At 56.0% G+C, this 21883-nt stretch overlaps 1 protein-coding gene across 9 annotated transcripts in view; it reads left to right on the top strand.

Annotated features, from left to right (window-relative positions):
* RIMBP2 (RIMS binding protein 2) overlaps window positions 1-21883 on the top strand; it is a 204784-nt gene that overhangs the window by 112869 nt on the left and 70032 nt on the right. For 3 of the 9 annotated variants that reach the window (XM_045087627.1, XM_045087628.1, XM_045087629.1), the window contains exons 3-4: window positions 3334-3423; window positions 12671-12793. Coding sequence is in view for 6 of the 9 variants with exons in the window: in XM_045087626.1 (XP_044943561.1) it covers window positions 279-434; window positions 3334-3423; window positions 12671-12793 (369 nt within the window). In the remaining 3 variants the exon portion in view is untranslated. Of the gene's footprint in view, window positions 1-266; window positions 435-3333; window positions 3424-12670; window positions 12794-21883 lie in introns of those variants that run through there. The other 6 variants (XM_045087626.1, XM_045087625.1, XM_004778203.3 and 3 more) reach the window with 6 other exon arrangements.

The following is a 21883-nucleotide window of genomic DNA, read 5'->3' as shown; positions in this document are numbered from 1 at the left end:
CAGCCAGGGACGGTAGTGGGGGCATGACTTATGCCATGCCACGGAATGGTACATGTGCACCTGGCGTCCGAGGGACCGGTGTGGCTGGCCGCTCACCCTGGGCTGTGGAAAGCCTTGCTACTCAGACAAGAGTGTCATATTATGTTAAATCCACCCTGTCCTCCTCCTCCCTCTCCTGAGAATTGTCATAGCCAGTGCCACCCGCGCCTGCTGGGAGACTCATTTTGTCGTGTTGCGACCACAAGCCCACATCTTTTGGGGGCCTGCCGGTCTCAAGCATGCGACCAATACACAAGGTGATCTGTATTTTGCTTGGTGGCATTTCTTTGGTGGTGCAGATTAATTCAGAAAGGAGCCCTTTAATTGGAGCAGGGACGGCGTCCCCGGGTGGGCAGCTCTGGTCCTGCACGGTGTCAATGATGAGAGCTTCCAGGGTAAGTCTTCTCACTTCTCAGCATCTTAATAGGATCAGAAGCATGAACAGCAGGCATTTTCAGAATCTTCCCCTAAGTTCTGCATATACATGCATGTCAGGGCGGCCTCGGGCCCATTATGACAAGGGGTACCGTTTGCAGTGACTGTAGTATGCAGGACAAGACCACAGGACCACCCCTTCCCCCACAGCAATCGGCCCCATCGCCCCCGCCCCCAGCCACCTCTAGGCTTTCTCAGGGGGTAAACAGCAAGTGTGGATAAAGCGAGGTGTCCATAAAGTGGGCAGTGAGTCCCAGTCTTTGCAGGCTCACACTGGTATCTTCTCTCTCTTCCTCGGGCCTTTGCTGGGTGTTTCTGTCAGTGAACGGGCTTCTTTCGGCATCATTACCCGAAGCGCTTTGGCACCTAGCTTGGGTATTTTGTGATAATTTCAGTGTAGGTTGGAGGATTGTTTCGGGATGGTTTTGTTTATAGCAGCTGCCTTTGTGCGGTTGGCTTTTCTAGGGGAGTGGGGGAGGGGCAGTAAACTAAGTGGTACCCGAAGTGCCCGTTCATGCTTGGACCGATGTGGAGAAATGCCGTCCTCCAGACAGGGGGGTGGTTCTTTTCCTCGGCGTGGGGACACCATGGATCGGTGCTTCCTGGAGAGGATTTAGGTCCTGAGCTTGTTTTCTTGGGAAGATTGATTTCATCAGGGTAAGCTGCTGCCCTCGAGTCACTGAGAAGGAATATAAACAAAACAAGTGGACGAACCATTTCTATAGCCCCCAGATAACTGGGTGAGAGGGCCAGCACCATTCCCCTTCCCGATGTCCCTTTCCTGCAGCCCACTCTCCTAGGTGCGATGCAGAGAGAGATGTCGTTTGGTGGTGGTACGTGGGAGATGGGGAGATGTAGGCAAATGTGGTATCTGCGCTAGGGAAGGGATACCCATTTGAGCCAAGATCGTGTGCTCAGGGTTGTGTGAGAATTACTGCATGGCATCTCCATTGCCTCCCAGTCGGGTAGTAGGCACTTCTACATCCTTAGATCTCAGAAAGTGTGGAAGTGTCAGACAGCCTACTTGAGACCATGCAGGTTCCAAGGGGAAGACTAGAGGCTATAGTTCAGCTGTTTGACCTCAGAATCCATACTCCAACCCCTAGGACCCCTGAGTGTCTCCTCTGATCCTCTGAGATATGGCTGTGTTTGTTGACTGCCGGGAATCAGAAGTCTCCAAGGTCAAGGCTCTGGTGTTTCAATGAGTACACTGACTCCCTTTAGATCACCAGTGTTACGGAGAATATCTCCCAAGGAGGCAGTGTAATGGACAGATGATCAAGCCCATTCCTGTAGGTGGAGGAATCATGGTTCCCGGAGCAAAATACCACTAGTATGGTTTGTGGCCAAGGCATGTGGCTGTTGCTTCCTTGTGTTTTATCACCATGGAAATGAGGCAGGTACCAAAGACTGGAGGAGCTCCTGCTGATGGTGGAGGAGTGGAAGAGATGTTGACCAAAATGGGACCTGGGAATAGCCAGAAGGAGCCTCCTTCCTGGGGGAAAGTGTCTGAATCCATAGGACTCTGCCCCTCTCCTGTTGAGAGGGTGAATGGAACAAAAAACCAGAGCACTCAAGGTGTGAAAAAGGAGAGCCGCCAGATGAGTTCAAGCCCCGAGGGAGTGACCTGAAGGATGGGGTAACAGGGAAATGGCAGGCCTGACTGCTGGAGGCTGAGGCGTCGCCAGACACCTCCTGCTGTGGCCGTTGTCTCTGTTGCCTCCTTCTTGTTCCTTTTGGATGGATGGCCTCCCTTCTTTCCCCTTTGGGAGAACCCTCAGTGTACTTATTGAAGTCATTTTCAGATTGCTTTATTATTTTTATTTCCTCTGGGTTAAATGCATCCTGATTATTGATTTTATTGGATCTGTTTTTTTTATTCTTTTTTTAAAAATTGTTTTGGAATTTCTATTTTCAGACTATTCTTTAATGGGGAGTTGTACCCCCAGCTTCTCTTTCTGTGCTCAGTCCCACACACCCTGACTGACCTCTTTGCAGTGACTACACCACACCCTGAATGTCCCTAGTCTTGAATTAGGTTTTATTACCGGTAGCTCACAGCTCCCACACTAGGTGATATTAGGGCATAACCCAGAGCAGACACCGAGCCAGGCGGCTGCTCCCTCTGCTTCCCCAGGTGCATTACCTCACAGAAGCTCGAACTCTGGGCAGACATCGGTTACTTTCAGCTTTCTTCTCTGGCTGGGGACTGGGCCAGCCTCAGGTCAGGCACTGAGCTCTGCTCGGATCTCTTGCCTCATGTGGGAACTCTGTGTCCCACATATACTAGAAAACCAACCCAATCAATCCTGGACTCCCAATTCTGTGTCTGTGTCTGGGTGGAGAATCTGGAGGGTCCCAGAGTCCTGCTTGCCACCAGGGCTCTAGCCATTCCTCATCCTCAGAGATTTTAACCTCATTTTTGAGCAGGACAAACCCTTCAAAATTTTCTCTAGCATTTGTTATGGGGATGTGTTTGGAGGAGTGTTTGTGAGGAAAGGGTCAGGTCAGAGTTTGACTTAACAAGATTGCCTTGTTGGGATACAGACATTTAAAGCAGGTAAGCTCACCACATGTTGGGGTTGATTTGTTTGCTGGGAACCTCACGATGTACTTAATACGTATTATTTCACTGTGTCCTTGTAACATCATTGTGGAGCACTGCTACTCTCATCCTATAGACAGGACACTCACGGCTCAGACGGAACACAGCAGCTGGCCCCACATCACACGCTAACACACTACAGCATCACCCCCAAACCGGGGCCTACCTCCCAAATCGGAGCTCTTAGCCACCAGGCCCTGCCACATCCCTGAATCAAAGGGGTCGTCTCACAAAGCTCTTTTCTTCCATCCTAGGAAAATGAACTGAAGGATGCCGCCCAGCGGCAGCACCGCCTGAGACCGCATGATGCCGGCCTTCCCGCAAGGGCATGGCAGCCTGACAAGGTAAGGGGGGAGAGAGTGGGGGCAGCGTGGCAGGGAGGGGTCGGGGCCAGAGGACATCACACGATGTCACCCAGTGCGTAGGTGGCCAGCTCCTCGGTCACCCCTCCTCTGTTCCTTCACGTGACACCCGCACAAAGCACTCAGTGGTGTTGCAGTCAATGTCCACTGGTGATCTCCACCTGGAAGTCTGTTGGGATCATGTCTTCAACAACAAGGCCAGAGCAGACCCTTTGGTGTCCCCCATTCCAGGCCTTCTCATTCCGGTCCTCCCCCAGCTTTTATCAGCCCTGGTCCGTGGCAGTGCCATCCACCCAGCTCCCCGGGGCAAGGTGCTGGGAGCCATCTGGATTCTTCTCTGACCTCACACCTGCATCAGGCTCGTCCACCAACAAGCCACATCAGACCTCCCCTCCTCATCGTCTCCATCTCTGTCACAGCCTCCAGGCCACCACCTTCTCCTGCCTCGAGGCCGAAAACATCGCCTAACTGGCCCACCTCCGTGGCGTCCTTAGTGGTAGGGCCAGCTGACAAAGCTCCTTGGAGCAGCCTTCCAACGCCTCCCATAAACGAGAGTGTCGCGCCTCCCCCTGGCTCCAACGTGTTCAACCTGACCTGCCCGTTCGCCATTGACTTGTGAGGTTCTGGCCAGTCTGACGTTTTTGTCGCTCAGTCCACCCAGCTTGACTCAGCACTCAGGAAGTTCCTCTGCTTAGAATCCTACCTTCTCACCGTCATAGACCTGCCGCCTTCTGGGCACGCATTCCGAAGGGTCACCTTCTCGGCAAGGCTGTCCATGGCTGCATGCCCTGTGCCCGTCCCTCACTCCTCCTCTGGTCTCCGCGACCTCACTGGTTTCGTCTTCTTGTATCTCTGATCATGTAGTCTCTCACGCATCTGTAATTATGTGTCCGTCTCCCTGCTGTGAGAATGCCGGCTCCCAGGGAGCAGAAACCTTTGCTGTCGTATTCCTCCGTGTGTCCCCGGCTGCCGTAACAGCCCGCGTCGTCGGTGTTCCGAGAGGACCGGTGGATGACTGACTGACTGTAGACTGTCGTCGGTGCTCTGGGAGGACCGGTGGATGACTGACCGGCAGACTGTGCTTGCTCATTCCACAGCCAGCCTCGCGAACGCATACCTCAGCGAGTTCTAACACCGAGTTCTAACAGTTCCCCCCAATGGGAACTTTCTTGATTTGACGCTTACTTTTCTGCCTTCCGGTTGGCCAATTTTTTTAAAAAATATGTGCTTTTCAGAAAATAACAAGGGTTAGTAAGCATGGGGAGACATTAGAACCCTTGTGCATTGTTGATGGGAAGGGAAATATGGGGCAGCTGCCGTAGAAGACAGGATGGCGGCTCCTTAAGAAATTAAAAGTAGAGCGACCGCATGCTCCAGTGCTTCTGCTTCTGGGTGGGTCCCAAAGGAATGGCAAGGAAGGCCTGGGAGAGAAATCAGTACACCAGCGTCCCAAGAAGCGTTGCTCACACTGGCCAGAAGGCAGAAGCTGCCCAAGTATCCTTCAGCGGCTAAACGGAGAAAGAGACTGTGGTCATTATTTATAATGAAATACTCCCCAGCCTTCAAAAGATGGACATTCTGATACCTGCAATCACGTGGATGAACCTTGGGGATGCTATGCTTGGGGACACAAGCCAGTCCCAGAAGACAGATGCTGTGTGCTTCCACTCAGGTCCCTAGAGATCCAGGGACCTAGATCCTCAGAGACAGAGAGTGGAGCAGTAGGAGCCACGGGCGGGGAAGGGAGGGCTCGCGTGTCGTGGGGACAGAGGCTCAGTTTGGGAAGGACAAAGAGAACCCCGGAGATGGATGGAGGCAACGGTGGCACAGCAGTGTGACTGTCTTGTGCCGCCAAGCTCTATGTTTTAAACTGGCCTGGAGGGTTCGATTTTAGGTGATATGTCTTCACACTGTTTTTTAAGAGCTGTGTGCTCAGTGCGTCTCAGCCTCGGTGTAGCCCCTCCCCCTCTCTCCCACCAGCCCCCAGTCTCTCTGCGTTCTTTCTTCCCAGATCTGCTCTTGGGAGGGGCTCTGATAAACTCAGTCCCACAGAAGCACGAATGCCTCAGGAGGCTTAGCGACTCCCTCTGCCCGGGACTATTTTTGCTTAAGCAGGAACAGAAACGTGAAGTCGCGCTGGTATTTCAGGCAGCAGGTGCAGGCTGAGAATAGGGCTGGTGGGAGGTGGCTGTAGGGCCCGTTGAACCTGGGACTGTTTTCGCTCTTCTGCTCGCCCCAGGTGCACTTCTGTCCCCGCCCAGGCAGGCCTTCTGGGCCTGGAGTGGTGGTCGCAGCTTGGCGAAGGCACCGAGATAGAGGAGAAGCAGGGGAGACGGTCCTGCCTAGGGGCGTCCAGCGTGGTCGCTGCTGGTCGGCAAAGGGTTAGAGTTGGAGCCCTTGGGCATCACCGCCCCGTGAGCTTTCCTCTCCTGCACATGCTGCGTGGCTGTGCCCACAGGCAGCCTGGCTCCCGGAGGACCCTCACAAAACCCAACCTGTTTTCACTGAAGGCCCGAGACGTCTTCCTATGCTGCCTCTCCGCCTTGGCCTTTTATTTTATTTTTATTTTATTTTAAAGATTTTATTTATTTATTGGACAGACAGAGATCACAAGCAAGTAGAGAGGCAGGCAGAGAGAGAGGAGAAAGCAGGCTCCCCGCTGAGCAGAGAGCCTGATGCGGGGCTCGATCCCAGGACCCTGAGATCATGACCTGAGCCAAAGGCAGAGGCTTTAACCCACGGAGCCACCCGGGCACCCCCCGCCTTGGCCTTTTAAACAAGGCTGTGAGGCCCAGCCATGAGCTTCTATGCCTTTCCGCTCTGCAGAGGTGTGTGAGGGCGCCCGGTGACTCACCCGCACGGACGGGAATAGCAGGGCTTTCGGGAGAAGGCAGGGAGACTCAGCCGTGGGCTCTGCCCGGCCCCGCCTTGCACTCCGCGGGCTCAGCGTTGCCGCCCGGTGCCTGGGCTGGCTGCGGGAAAGAGAGAGAGGTGGGGGCGGGCATGGGAGGGGTTGGGGTTGGGGGTAGGAGATAGGGTTGGGGGGGGACAGGGCGGGGAGAGGGAAGGCGTGAGAAACAGCAGTTCTCACCAGACTGTCCCGGGGTGGGTATGTGTGTCCCGGGGGTCACGAGGAGAGGCAAAGGGGCCGGGATGGTTCGTGCTGCTGAATTAAGTATTGAACTGCTCAGCACCAGATTTGTGGGGGTGGAGGAGCTGTCCCTACAGAAACACAGGGAACCCTCCTGGTTCTCAGGGTGGGGTCTAGAAATTGCCAGTGCCCTCAGCTGAGTTTGGCTTGGGATTATAATCTGCTTCTTAGGGAACCCAATGAAGAAAGGGGTACTAATGACCCGGGCTCATAATTATGGAAGCAGACAGATGCGTATTCTCTGTCTTCCCTGAAGCTTGCCCAGAAACAATTGCCGCTTAAGGGTAAAGTCCGATGTGGGCTTCCGTGGAATACTGGGTCGAGTTCCTCGGGACAGGCCCCCCTGTGCAAGGAAACAAATGAGCTGGAGACCCAGGACACCACGCAGAGAAGCAGTTTGATGCCCTTCCGACTGGCAAACCCCACTGTTGACTCATGTCAAAAAAGTCATTCAGGTGTCCCATTTGCCTGGGTCCAGAGGGGCCTGCGAGGCTGTCCCTGAATAGGGCAGCTGTTCCTGTGGTAGCTGGGAGGTTGGGGCACCTTCTCGGGGAGCGATCGCTGCCAGATGGCTCGGGCTGCTTTTCCACCTGCTGCCCCTGTGGCCGCCACCAGCAGAAATGGGAGGAGCGGCTGGATGGGGAGCCCCAGGCTTCACGTGCTGCTGGGTCTGCGTGTGGCCAGAGGGTCCCAGGACAATAGGAAAACCCGGTGGTGCCTTGAGTCCTGCAACCAGGTGGCAAAATCCGTGACCTGTGACCCATCACCTGTGACCCTTGCCTGCTTTCTGGACAGAAATGTGCATGTGGCTGGAACTCTGGGTCCGGTCCTGAGTCCCGGGTGTGGAAGGCGATCGTCCCGCTCATCAGCTGATCTCCCTCTTTCTCCACGGCGAGGAGATGGCAGGCGTTCATAGGGACAACACCCGTGCAGGCATCTGGGGTCTGTCGGGCGAGGGCCCCTGGCTGGAAGGAGCGGACCCAGGCCCAGGGCTCACGCCTCTGTGCCATCTGTCCTTCCTCAATACAAAATCTTCTCTGAGCGAACGCAGCTTTCCATTGCTTGGGAGCAAAGGAGGCATCGTCTGGGCCCCTGACTTTGACCATCTAGGAACTTCTCCTATTTCCTGTGTTTTTTATGAGTCATAGTTTATATGTCTTAGTGAAAACCTCTTTATGTCTTTTTTGCTCTCCTGAGACTTCTTTCTCCATCCCTGGCTCGGTTCCCAGAGGATGTTCTAGTCCAAGTGCTGGCTGGCAGGGGTAGGGCTGGTCCCCTCCTCCTGCCCACTCCCACCCCCCAGGAGCACTTTCTGCTGCTGGAAGGGACCGGCTTTGAGCCCTGGCAGTGGCAGCAGGGCCCAGGGAACCGCTAAGCCCCTGGGCCTCTCCACCGAGTCTCCTGGTGCCCTCAGGGCTGGGACAGCCCCTGGCAGTGAGGGAAGGCTGAGTGCTGGGTGAGGGGCCCCTCTGGGCTTCTCACTTGGAGCTGTCTGCTTCTAGGAGGGATCGGCTGCTACCAAACCAGAAAGAACAGCTTCTCTGGGTTGGCTGTTTGGGATTCTTTCCAGCTGCACATAGCAGGGACCTGAGCTCGGTGGCCTGAACACTTGGGGGCGTTACTGTTCTCCGGCAGCAGGATGTCCTGAGCCGGGGATGAGGCCGTGGCTCCTGCCCGCCACCCCTCCCCCCTCCCCCACCCACAGCCATCCTGCTTGGGCCATGACTAGTGTGGATTCTTTTTAGGATTTTATTTTATTAGAGAGAGCGAGTATAAGCAGGGGGAGGGGAGGCAGAGGAGAAGCAGACTCCCCACGGAGCAGGGAGTCCAACACAGGGCTCGATCCCAGGACCCCGGGATCCTGACCCGAACAGATGCGCCACCGAATGAGCCACCCAGGTGCCCCGCGCCATGACTGTTGTGATCTCCAGGACAGCGTGGCTGGTCCACCCCTGTGTCCTCACTGTTACTACAAGAAGAGGAAGAGACAAGGCTTTCTCAGGAAGGGTTGTGTTTTGGAAGGGCGGCTGCCTTCAGAGATTTCGGCTCCATGTCACCCGGAGTCTCCACCTGGGTCACCAGGCTGCCTGGCCTCAAGGGTCCTGAGGCCTAAGTGTGGGCAGGCTGCCTCCCTTGAGGAAAAGAAGCCATCTGCTCACCTTCTCCAGCTTCTGGAAATGCCCACAGACCTCGGCTCGTGGGCCTTCCTGACCCAAAGCCAACAGAACCACATCTTCAAAAATCGGCCTTTTCCGAGCCTGAGCCTCCTGTCTTCCTCCTGTGAGGACCCTCATGATCCCACTGGCTCCACTGGGACCGTCTAGGACAAGGCCCTTGACTCAGTCACCGTGGCAGAGTCCCTTCGCTGGTTCTGGGACATGGGCGTGGACATCTCCGCGGAGTCATAACTCAGTCCACCTCAATCCCCAGTCAGCCCCTTCGCTCACCTCCCCTCCCTGCCAACACACCTTCTGTCCATCCTCGGAAAGACCAGACGAATGACCTGACTCACTCTGATAAACATACAGGGGATGCTATGGTGAATTTTTGGTCAGAGAAATCCCAAAATCCTGGGGGGAGATGAGGTCTGTTAAATGCCAAGAACTCCTGGACCATTCCTAGTTGTCCATCCGTCCCTACCTTTTCTCCCTCACCGTCCTCCGCTCCCCTTCAAAGCACTGACTTCAAGACCAATACAACATGGGTTTTCCCCCCAATATTATCCCTTTCTGTTATGTTACTGCAGGGACCTGCAGTGCTTCTAGGTACCAAAGCACAGCGTTTTGGTCTCCATGTGGGCTGTGCTGGGGTTTCGGGCACCCACGGCCGTGCTAACCGTCCTGTGTGACGTTCCTGAGGGAGAGTGGGCCCAGCGCCTGCCAGGGGGTGCCAGACACACACGGGCAGGTCGGGGTGGTCCCTGCCGGACCCCTGCCCCACGCAGTGCCCCTGGGCATGTGATCTCTGGCTGTCTTGTGTTCTTGGAGAAGTTTAACACCGGAATGCTTATGTTGTCCTGCTCGGGGAGCCCGAATCCCATGTCGGCTACTGGACAACGCAAGAGTCTGACTCTGCTTCTTGGAAAAACCTTACTCCTGTGGACTTTGCTTCTCTGCTGCTGGAGGATGGTTGTCTTTCTAGATTGAACCCAACAGAGTCCCAGGAGGAAATAGTGGGCCCCTTCCAGCAGGGTGGTGGCAGGGGTGGCCGTGGCTGGGGGGGCTGCGGGGAGACGGGGAGAGGGAGAGGCTGTCCAAGTGCACCTGTGGCTGGCGGGGAGGGGAGGACAGTATGTCGGGGTCCCCAGGGCCAGGCAGGTGCCATGATTCGCTGGGAAGACTCTTGAGGCCCCGTGCCCAACCCCGTTCATGGCTGCGACCCATCAGGGAAGGACAGGAAGTAAGGCAGCCGAGGGACGGGAAGATACTGGGGCCGGCCTCCAGCCTCCGGAGCTTCCCGTCGGAGGGACGAGCTCAGTTCCGGCAGCACCAGGCATCACCGCATGCACGAAGGGTTGTCCCAGGAAGTCCAGCAGAGCCCCAGTGCCTGGGGTGTGGCGGCAGTCGTACTGTCCTGGGCACGCCCCAAATCCCAAAGCCTCCCCGAAGGAGAGCAGGCACGCGGCGGAAACCTCATGCTTTGCACAAAGAGTCTGGACACAGGTAGGCTGTCGCATCAGTTGGGGAACCGGGAATAGGAATTGGACTGTGACCCAAAGTACCAGCCGCCCGCCACCGGCCAGCTCTGCCAGCAGGACCGTTCCGAGGACGGCACCTTCGGGCCTGCCGAGAGAGTGCTTCTGTGCACAGACCACCCCAGCAGTCTGCTGGCAAGGGCGCCAACACCAACCTGCCTCTCCTCCCTCCCCTGCTTTCCTGCCGGGGCCTCCCGCCGGCCAAACCTCATCAAGAAGCACGTGGTCTGGGAGACTGGCCTCCTGAGGCCTGGAACCCCACAGGCGGGGGTGGACGGTAGACCAAGAGGGACCAGCAAAATCCATCTGGCTGGGAACACAGCTGCCTTGCATGTGCCCGTCCTCCCCCGGTGTCTTTCCATTCCTGGAGCAGTGACTGCACCGGGCTCTCTTCCAGGCTCCGGTGACAGAGAACTGGGTCACAGGGACAAGTCCTGTCCAACTGGGACTTCGACTCTAATGAGGAGCAACCGCAGGGAAATGTAAACAGCTACACAGATAGTGAGATATTCCGGACAGTGAGAAAGGCCTGTGGGAAATAAAGCACGGCCAAGCAGCGAGGGCACTGGGAGCCAACAAGTGGAAAGGGTTTGTCACCTGGAGTGTGGCGAGACAGCCTGTTTGAGGAAGTGGCATAAATGAGGAGAAGGAGCCAGACCTGCCAGGATTGGTGGCAGGGTTGGGGGTGCATAGGTATTTGGTGTGGTGCAGACAGCATGTGCAAAGGCCCTGTGGCAGGGATGAGTTTGGCTTGTTTATGAGATAAAGGAAGGACCAGTGCAGCCTGAGTAAGAGGGATACAGGGACAGCAAGTCAGATGGGACAGCTGGAGGACCGGAGGCTACAGAGGTATGCAGGAGTCTGGACCCAGTTCTAATTTCCGTGGCAGCCACTAGAGGTTTCCATCAGAGGGAGACAAGCCCTCATTTACATTGGGACGCACGGTGACTGCTGCGGGAGGCTGGCTGCGGAGCCCTGGATGTTCCTCTTGATGAGTTAGAACATGAGACATGATGGCTTCCAGCGAGCCCATGACCCTAGTGTTTGGGTTCAAGTGTGAGCTCCAATAGATCATGACTTTTTCACCTATAGCATTTGAATTTTTTTTCCACACTCGCTGCCTAATGTTTCATGCTGGAGCAGAATGGCATTTAAATACTTCTGTGAGTCAGAGCTCTCTCTGAGCTCTTAATGACAACCTCCCTGCCACCCCGTGCCATTTAGGAGCACCAAGTGGGGGTGGGGGCTGTCCTTTGCTCCGGTGCCACGGAAGCTGTCAGGTTGAACTCGGACTCTGGACACAGAGGACTGGGAACAGAAAGGGCCTCTTTTGGAGCTGACAAATATGACCCATGGCAGTCTGTTATTGAAGCCATAATTCATGCCGTAACATCCAGGGAGGAGGGAAAGAAATTAAAAGCTTGTGGTTGGGATCAAATATGCCGTGCAGAGAAAACGAATGGGGAAGGAACCGAGGTATCGTCCCTCATCGGTCACATGTCCTCACTGCTTTCAGAGAAGCTGCAGGTGAGAGATGGAGAATTAGTGGTGCCTCCCACCTGAGTTCAAAACCTGGTCCCGGGAGCTGTGGGCTGGGGTTATTAGAACATCCATCATCCTAAAGCACACGGAGTCTTGTTGCCATGTATTCCACGTTTAAGACAAAAGTGAAATTTTTAGGCAAAGGAATTAGTATCCTGGACAATTTGGGTATCACTCATGTGTGTTAGGGTTCTCTGTTCAAAGAACACACAAAATGGTTCAGAGTGGTGTGAGCAAACAAAGAGAATTTATTGGCCTGCATGACTGGCCAGTTACCTTCAAGCACAGCTTGATCTAGGTGCTCAAATTATGTCCGCAGGATCCTGCTTCTCCCTCTGTGTCTCTTGATTCTATGTCCATTGTGTTGGCTCTGTTCTCAGTCAGATGACCTCCTCATGATGGCTCCAGCTCCAGACTTATGTCCTCAACTTTCCTAGTCCAGTGGACAAAAGAGGGAGAGAGTCTTCCCACGCTTCTCTACCAGTCCAATGTCTCATTCTGCGTGGATGCAGCTGGGGCTTGGGTCCCTCCCCACCAACCACTATATCCAGGGCATGGGATTGTGCTGATTGGCCAGGCCCGGGTCACAGTCCCCTTCCCGAGCCAGTCTCTGTCGCTGTGAGTGGGGAGGCAGGGGGAGGAGGGATGCTGGGTGCTGACTGTCCACGCACATCCATCCGGGCAGGACAGGACCCACCGCGGCGTCCACAATCCAGGACAAGGGAGGGAAGGATTCCCCAAAATCCGGAGGAGGAAGTGGTCGATGCCAGCTGGGGCCAGACTTGCGTGCTACTCTGTGCGTGCCATCAGCAGCCCCCTCTGTCTGCCCTTGCTTCCCGTAGGTGAGAGCGGAACATGCCTGCCTCTGCCACGCACTCGCTGTAGTGATCAGAGAACGCGACTTGGCTGTGAAGGAGAAGCATCAGCTCCAAGCCAAGCTGGAGAACCTAGAACAGGTCCTCAAGGTAGGACGCGGGCACCCCGGTTTCTTCAGGGCTGGAGCAGGACAAGGGGCTGCGGGACCACAGAGCAGAGAGGGCTTGAGGCTCTGATGCCATCGCCCAGATTTAGGGTCCTCGGGGCTGTCTGCACCATGAGGATGGTATCAAAACGATAAATACCAAAATCCAGTTGTTTCCGGAAGCCGTCCCGTGGAGCTGTTCATGCGTTCCCATTTCTTAGGATGCTAAATGCAGCGGAGTGAGAGCTGGCGGGCGGTGCTTGGAGTGGGAACGGGTGTCCCATTGAGGACCTGGGGTGTCTCCGGGGGCTTCTCATACCTGGTGAATTTTAAACTGTTCCTCACCTTTGTTAGAGAAGAGCTAAGTCAGAAGCTTGCAGGGAGGCCCTTCCGGCATTTCCAGGAGCTGGGCTCCCCACCGATATTTAATGGGGGGGGGGTTGACTGGCTGCTGAGGGAATGGAGTCCGCTGAATGAATTCTCAGTGAGGAAACATTGTTTTACATGGAGGAGACTGAATGGTCACCTCTGGTCCCGTAGTGTGGTACCAACAGTGAGTGCAGCAGCCACAGCCCTCCGTCATCAGGGACCGTCCTCCCCTTGCGGGAAACTGTGGGTTCTCAGAGGGACGCAGACCTGTGGCTGGTGGGCACTGGAGTGAGATGGGAATGCGGAGCGACCGCTTTGCTTTGGGGCGATGGAATGTTCTGGAATTTGTGTGATGATTACATACCCTTGTAAATCACTGAAACCCGGGCTCTGCCTGTGCCCCCTGCGATCTCCTCGAAGCAGGGCCCAGGCTGGACCTGAACGCCCTGCTGCCCCCCGTTTGCTCTGGATTTAGAATAGCACAGACAGGGATGAGGTCTGACCACGCAGTCATGCGTTTCTGCAGCACACAGACGACCGTCTGAGCTCCCTGGAGGCGCGGAGTGTGGCCGTCCCACCCTGCTGTCCGAGCTCGGATCGACGTGGGTGTTGTGGTGCATGGGTGGTGGGACCAGCCCGGTCAAGGGAGGCGGCCACGTCGAAGCAAGCGTGGCTCTTCCTCAGTGGTTTTGACCAGGGAGGAAAGTGAGAGCAAGAAGAAATGGGAATTCAAATGGGCTTGTCCTTTCCACGGGGGTGGTTCTACGGCCAAGAAAGTGAAGGTCCGCAGATTTGTGAAGCCTGACGTGAGCGGCACGTCTTGCACATGGGCTGGGGAGTGCGGCACAGAGGGGGACGGGCCAGGGCGGGGGCTGGGGGGGCTCCCTGTGTCTCGAACAGAATCGCCCTCCAGCACGGTGACTGCGAGATGCACACACGTCGCCTCCACTGGTACCGACTGAAAAACACCGTGATTTTCATGCTGCTGCTATCATTTTTGTCTTGATAATAGAAAGGATATTCAGAATTAGCCTTTGTTGTTATCTGGGTGGCAGAGCTCATCGGTGGTGACCGCCGGGTGGGAGCGGAGGGGCCCCGGTGCAGGGGAGGCGAAGATGCTGACCTGCCAGCCTGTTCGGGGTCGCGCCCAGCCAGCCGCTCACGGAACCACATCCACTGCTGGCTTTAACGGAATTGCAACAGAATGTATTTGTTTCCTTTCAGGATCTAAAAGCTTTTAGGGAAAGACCTAAGATTGAATTTGGGGCTGTTTTCTAAGACAATCCAGCTAGAAAAATACTGAAACTGCCCCCTGCCCCCCACATAGTCCAAACCAATACTGTTTAACCCCATTGAAATCCCTCCTGATCTGCAGACGTTTAAAGGTAGTAACTGATGACTTCATTATGTGCCTTTGTGTTTTTGTCACCCTTCTGTGGGAGTCTGTGGTCAGACTCTGGATGCCGTGGCCTGCGCGGGATGAGCAAGGGCCGCCGGGGAAGGAGGACCCGCACGGGGCAGGCCGCGGGTGGCCGGAGGGTTGACGCGGGCACTGCATCCGAGGTGCCCATGGGGCCTGAGTTTCCTGGCAACCCGGGTGTAAAGGGACATCCAAGCGGTTACTTAACTCTGGGACATCCCAGCGGTTACTTAACTCTGGCTCCCGGAGAGAGGGGGCCGGTTTTTCAGGAGAACACAGCAGCTGCACGCACTTGTCTTGGTGTGGGAAGCCCCTCTAACTTAGAAAGACTAGAACTTTCCATTGGCGACACAGAAGGTCCATCTCACAGCGACTTCTGAGGATGCCCTCTCTCTGGGCTACTCTGTGCCTCCAACCTTCGGGGGCTTTTCTCCGGGAAGAAGGGCCAATGGCTTTCACAGCCCCTTCTTGTGCTGTTAGCAAGGAAAACAGGAAAACCGCCAAAGCTGGATTGCACTGCAAGAACCCAAGAAAACTTCTGCATGGTGGGAATTAGAGAACCGGAAAAGTAATGCTCAGACCCATTCCTCATCTGTGGAATCTAAAATTACCAAGAGACGGCAGAATGCACAGAACACTGGGATCTGTACACTGTGACATGGCACAGGCAGCCTCGTGCATGCTGGCCAAAGCCCCGGTGTCCGCATCGGGGACACAGGCATACTTGAGTATGTCTCAGCAACATCTACACTGACGAGACACACTGCTGTTCCCGAGTCCCCCGGTGGCTGGTTGTAGGACAGTTTGGCCCTCTATCCAGCCACAGGTATTGGTTGAGCACTGACCTCCTGCTACCGGTCCAGGCCCAGTGGACAGTGCAGTTGGCAGCATGGCGCCCACAGAGAAAGTCAGCAAAGACGATAACTGATGTGCCTGAGACAGAATGTTAGGGACCCTGAAAGGACACAGATTGGGGGAAGGAACAGGAGGGCTGCAGTGTCTCTGTGGGGAGGGACTCTCCCAGACATGCCCACTGCATGGGGGGGGGGCTTGTCAGTACTCAGAGGAGCAGTGCTCTAGGCAGTGGGGAGCACAGATGGCTCGGTACCTGAGGCAGGCCGTGTGCAAAGACCAGCAGGGCAGCCACCCGGCAGTGGGGGTGGGGTATCAGGTGGAAATGCCCTGGATTGGGGTTCGCTGGGGCAGAGCCTCACAGGACAAAGCAGAACGTGTTCTATGGGTCCTTACACACTGTATCTGTCAGGAATCATCACAGTACTGCTGCGTAACAACCATCCCCACGCTCGGTAGCCCCCGCGTTGCTCAGGAGTCTGTGGGCCAGCTTAGCGTAGCTTGTTGTCTTGGCTGGACGTGGCTGAGCACTTCCTCTGGGCCCGGCCAGGGGTCCCGGAGCCAGCTGGCTATGGGCTGGCATCTGATGGTTTTGTCAGGGGGACTGACTTTGTTCCTCATTGCTCTGTCCTCCGGCGGGCTGCAGGAGCAGTGGGTCCTCCTGAGCTCCAGATCAACTCAGGCAGGGACTCAGAGTTGGGGCACATGGTGTGGTCAGCTTGCGGCCGGTGCTGCGGGAGTGTGGGCGTGCTTCCTGTTTGTGAAGGTCACACCAGGGCACACCAAGACCGGCATGAGGAGCAGGGGGACCCACGAGGGGCCGCACTCCGGACACAGCTGAGGGTGGCTTCCACAGGGGCTTCAGGGGAGAGCAAGAGGTGGGCGTTTTAGGGGGCTTCCAGCGGGAAGTCAACACAGTGTGCTGAGGCCTGGATGTGGGCCGTGGAACCAGTGACCAGTGTGGTGACGAGGGTGGCACCGAGGGCCAGGCTGTGAGTTCCGCTGCGATGCAGAACATCGGCTCTGTAGGGTCAGGGGTCAGGGTCACCTTGCTGGAGGTGGGGTGCACTGTGACCACAGGATCCTCTGTGCAGAAGGAGCCTCTGTCCTCGTTCTGGAGACCATCCCACTAATAATCATCAAGAAGGTGGCTCCGTTCCGTTACAGATGAGGCGTGAGGTGGAAGGGATTCATTCAGGGTCAAGGGTGATGGTCAGATGCAGTCACAACGTCTGGTCACTTGGCGGTCTGGCAGTCACAGCTGACTAAATTATATCACTGTGTAGCTGATGCCGTTGTCCGAGCCCCCGAGTGAAGAGGGGCAGAGGGGACACGACGCTCTGCAGACGCAGCACGCCCATTTTATGCAAATGAGGGGTGACCACAGCCGCACGCTGTGCCAGCGTGCATTTCAGGTCAGTCCCCACCGATAACGAGTCTACCGGCCACATTCATTCATTGGCTTTTGTTTCCAAATATCACTGAGAATTCAGTCTAGCTCAGGATGCTGTGTGGCCTGCCTCCGATGGTCTGTAACGCATTATGTAAATCACGAGTCCACCGGCACACGGTTCCTGCGGAGGCCTTCCCGCCGTATCAGGGGACTGGGCGCCTGAGCAGCCCGAAGAGTGGGGCCTGAAGGCTGATTGGAGGATGCGGGTTTCCGGCACCTTGAACCCTTCCAGAGCTGCTGCCTTGGCCTGGAGAGAGACCAGCGAAGCCCACATCTAAGGGCACCCTGTACATCCAGTGTATTTAATGAGCACCTAACATGTGCCAGACTCTCCAGGCACTGGACCAAAGTGACCTAAGTCCACAGCCTTATTCACACCAAGTTAGCAAATTACCGCACGTGTCAGGTGGTGACAAGTATAAGGGGGAAAGATGCAGGTTCTTCTCTGCGTGCAGTGCTCGGGGACGGCCTCCCAGATGGTGGGACATCTGGGCGGGGACCTGGGTGCAGGGAAGGAGAGCGTGCAGAGCAGGCACAAAGGCTGAGACGCGTGGGTGCCTGGCATGTCTGAGGAGCATGAGGGGCCACAGCTACAGAAACAGGAAGCAGGTGAAGTCAGGAGGACAGAGACCAGGAAGGGTCAGGCTTGCAGGCTGAGCCCTGCTGGACCCCTTCCAGCACTTCCCATGGCTATGCTCCCTCCAGCCCAGGGCCTTTGCACTTGCTGTGCCTCGTGTCTGATTGCTTTTGTCCCAGTCACCTTCCAGGAGGCAGTGCATGCCATGGGGCAGGTTCCATATCTTCTCTGCACGTCCATATATGCCCAGTGCCCACACAAGCATAGAGAAACCATGTAGTAAACACGGTTGAATGATGGGCATAGGATACTCCTCTAAGTCTGCCCGTGGAGCTAGTCACTTCCTAGCGACCTGCTCACTACAGCCGCTCAGTATGCCCTGCCCGAGTCATGCCCCAGACCCCGTTTGCCGCACTGCGGCCACAGCCACGATGGTAAAAGAACGCAAAATAGCTGCTTACCCCTAGCAATCACTGCTTATTGCCGAGATTAAAATCTGAACTCTTACCACAGGACCCCACACCGTCCCCCACCCTGACCCCCTTCACCCTGTGCCCAGCCATGCTGGCCTTCTCTTTCGGGAACATACACCTGTTTCCACCCCAGGACATTTGCACTTACAGTTTGGAATGCTGTTTGTCTCTGTCTTGGTCTTGTGTCACTTGTGTTACATCTCCCGACCCTCTCGTCTAGAGGAGCCACTGTCCTGCCCGTCCCCACCACTGTGCCCAATTCCATTCTCTTCAAAAACACCCATCCTGTTGTTTTGTTCACTCATGTGCTGTTTTCCCTACCGAAGGTAACCTCCCGAAGACAGGATGTTCTGGCGTCTAGGACAAAATCTGGCATACAGTGGGCACTCGGCACCTATCCGCCGATGCAGTAGGTTAGGAACCGAGTGAATGCAGGGCAAGCCAGCGGGAGGTCTGCCGTTGCCGACGCACTCTGTGTCACGGGGAGCACCGCGCAGGTGGGGGCCTGCAGTCAAGGATGCTGCAAGGGGAGGGTCGCCTGCGCCTGGCGCAGACAGACGGAGTGTCTCCACGAGGAGAAAGTGCTGGGGCACTCACGGTTCCCACCACGTGCGTGGCCCGGCTGGGCTGCCCAGCGGTCCTGGCGCAAGTATCTGACCTGGAGCAAGTATCTGACCTGGAGCTAGCTGGAGTGTCTTGTCCTCCAGCATCTCAGACTCAAAGACTGTGCAAGAAGGCCTGAGTGCTTTCCACACGGACCGCCTGCTGCCCGGGACTTGTTCTGCCGGGCACCGCCGGCTCCTTCTGCTCCGTCTTCTTGCTCAGGGCTCAGAATGCAGGGTTGTTTGTTAGATGGAACAGTGTCCATCTGTAGTTGAGAACTGGACAAGAGGGCCGGCAGGGGAGCGTGGCCCACCCCAAAGAGCTCAGCCTGGGCATGGCTGACGGAGCCACGAAGCAGACAGGGCCCAGCAGGTGTGGCCACATCTCCGGGTGGCCTGGGGGCAGCTTCCGGGAATGGGGCCGCAGCCTAGGAGGGAAGCTGCTGGATGGCCGTGGTGGGGTGAGCAGGGTCCCCCCACATCCGTGTCCACTCAGAGCCTGTGAGCGTGACGGTGTCTGGAAGGTGGGCCCTGCAGATGGGATGGAGTGAGGCCCGCACCGGGTCGCGGGCCTCTCTAGCAAGACTGCGGAGTGGGGCTGGGTGTGGCACGGCTTCGTCAGGAACATCATGCTGTTACTTGAGATTCCTGAGTGCTCTTGGTCCGACATGCGCGAGGCCAGCGGCAGGTTACAGGGGAGGCTGTGTCAGTCTGGAGGTCGGACCCAGGTACACAGAAACGTTCTCAATTAATTAAACTTAGTGCATTATATTTTCTGATTTACACTAAAAGGGGGAAAAACGTTCAGGTCTAGGTTCTGTTCTCGTCGTCAACAGATTAGTTCTTTTAAATGTAGATAATCTAAGGCTTATTTTCTGTTAATGAATCACTGCTTATTTGGGATCAATAAGTGACTCTCACAGTAACAATTAATCTTCCTTTATCGGCAGCTCCTTCCCCGGGCCCTCCTTTCCCTGGTACCTGCTCGGGGAGATTCAGCCCTGAGCCCACGAGCCCAGCCCGCCCGCAGCCATCCTCCGCTGTAATTAATGTTTGCGGCTGGTTTTCTATGTTCTGATACTCAGGCTCCAATAACACCCTCCAGGGGTTTCTGCAACATGAGAATAACGGGGAGGCTCCGTCTCCGGCAAAGCCTTTGATGGGGCCGAGCCAAGCGACGAGAGCGTGATCTCCGTGTTCAGATACCAGCCAGAAACAGGAAAGTGGCTGCTCTGAAGCTTCCCTGGCTGCCTTCAGCTCTGCAGGGAGAGGCTTTGCAAGAGGCTGAGCACCCACAGTCACTGGTGGGCGCAGTGGGACACACGCATGTGTCCTGTTCTGCATTAGGCAGGAGGTGGAACTGGGTCCCCTTCTGAGACTCAGCCCCTCAGCCCCTGCGCCGTGCGGTTGACAACTGTCTCCCGGGGGCAGGGCTGTGGAGTCCCTGTTCTCTGCCAGGTGCTGAGCCAGCCTGTCAGAAACCCGACCTGCCTGGCGGGTTAGGTATTCAGCATCACGGTCGTCAGGAAAATGAAAATCGAAACAGCGGTGGGATGTGGGGCCCCTCCATCAGGTTAAGAAACACCCAGGAGGGTGGGCGTGGAGAGGGGAGCAGGTGCCCGTGCACGCTGCGCCCAGACGGCCTGGCTGGGTCCCAGCCCGGCGTGTTCCCGTGTGGCGCCTGCGGGAGTCCCTTCCGGGAGTCCACGCAGACCCGTGAAGCCCCAGGATGTGCCCTGCGCATCGCACACGGCGTTCTCCTTGACGGCAGACGTGGCCGCGGGTAGACTGCAGATCACCCCACGATCGTTGACAGAAGAGTCGGGGCCACACCTAGGGGCCAAAATGTGTACCTGAGGGAGGGCTTCAGCCTGTCGCTCTGGGGGTGCACGGTTCTGCAGGGGACTGCATCCACTGCTCCGGATCTACCCCTTTCCTGCACCTCTTACGACCCCCTCCTGCGCACCCCTGCACCACAGATGCCCACCGGAAGTCGCCTCCGGCCTCACTGAGCTCTCCCTGAACGATCCTCCACCAACCCCTTGTCATCACAGGGGTCTCGGCCAAATGTCATCTCCCTCGCCAGCTGGAGTAGAGTCTCCACTGCATCCGTCTCCCGTCGTGCGCCCCCCGCCTCGCCGTCATCCTTTATCGATCCCTGAAACTCTCATTCCCTTGCTGGATAGCTGGCTTCCGTCCTGCGCTCCTGCCTCCCCACCCCCGAAGAATGTAAGCTTCACGAGAGCAAAAATAATCCTTTTTCTTGTTCATTATTCTATTGCAAGCCTCCAAGCATCTGGCACGTAATAAGTGTTCCGTAATGATGTTTGGATACATGAAAGCACGTGTCCAGGAAGCTTCAGCCCAAGCCCACAGTCCCTGAAATAAGAAACCGAGTCTGTTGCTTTCCCATGTCCCTACCCACCCAGCTGTTGTATCCAGAGACATGCCATCCATTCCCCTCGTTGTGGCCGTCGCGTCCATGTCCCCAGTCACACCAGCCTTCCTTCACCCGGGCTCCTGCCTCGATCCTTACTACCACAGGACCTTTGCACACACGACTCCCTCTGCATAGAATCCCCTGTCCATCTCGCTTCGAAGCAACTCCTACTCATCCCCCAAACCTCCCATAGGTCACCTCCCCAGGGCTCATCTCTGTTTGTAAGTCAAGACTCTCATCACTGAGAGGATCTTCTTGGTTTTCAGTGTATATAGATGTAATCATACCCACAACTACTATACAAAGAGGGAAAGTAAAGATACCAAGCTATGCTCATGTTTCTACATTCCACTTGGAGAGGACAATTACAATTCTGAGTAGATTATTTAAATGTGTATACTGAGATCCCTGGGGGCAACCACTAAAAATTAGATAAAAATTTATAGCCCAACACTCAGTAGATACATGAAAAGGAAATGGCTAAAAACCACTCAGGCAATCCAAAATAGGCAGGGAAGGAGAGCTAGAACAATGAAAAGGAAGAAAACATGAAAAACAGATAATAAGACGGCACACTGGGAGCTCACCAAGAATTTCATTAAACATGACTCTGGGCAGGTCACCTTGAATCTAATGTTTCATCTGGTCCTTGCAACAACCTTGGGAAGGCAGGCTTCTTCCTCTGTTTGACAGATTAGCGTGCTGGGGCCCAGGAAGGGCGGGACTGCCCTGTGCGCTGACTGTATTGTCCAGCCCGCTGCCGACGCGGCCCACCCTCTCCCGAAGGGTTCTGACTGACCGCACAAGCCGAATGCCCTGTCCCTGCGTCTCCGCCTCCACTAGAGGGCCCATCCACTAAGGGCAAATGGGGAGTCAGGGAAGCTCCCAGTTTTGTCAAAGGGGCTCCC

The sequence above is a fragment of the Mustela putorius genome, unplaced genomic scaffold (assembly GCF_011764305.1).
Source record: "Mustela putorius furo isolate JIRA1106 unplaced genomic scaffold, ASM1176430v1.1 tig00001433_pilon_pilon_pilon, whole genome shotgun sequence".
NCBI classification, from domain to species: Eukaryota; Metazoa; Chordata; class Mammalia; order Carnivora; family Mustelidae; genus Mustela; species Mustela putorius.
The sequence above is the reverse complement of the archived record's forward strand: the minus strand, read 5'-3'. Positions and strand labels throughout refer to the sequence as shown.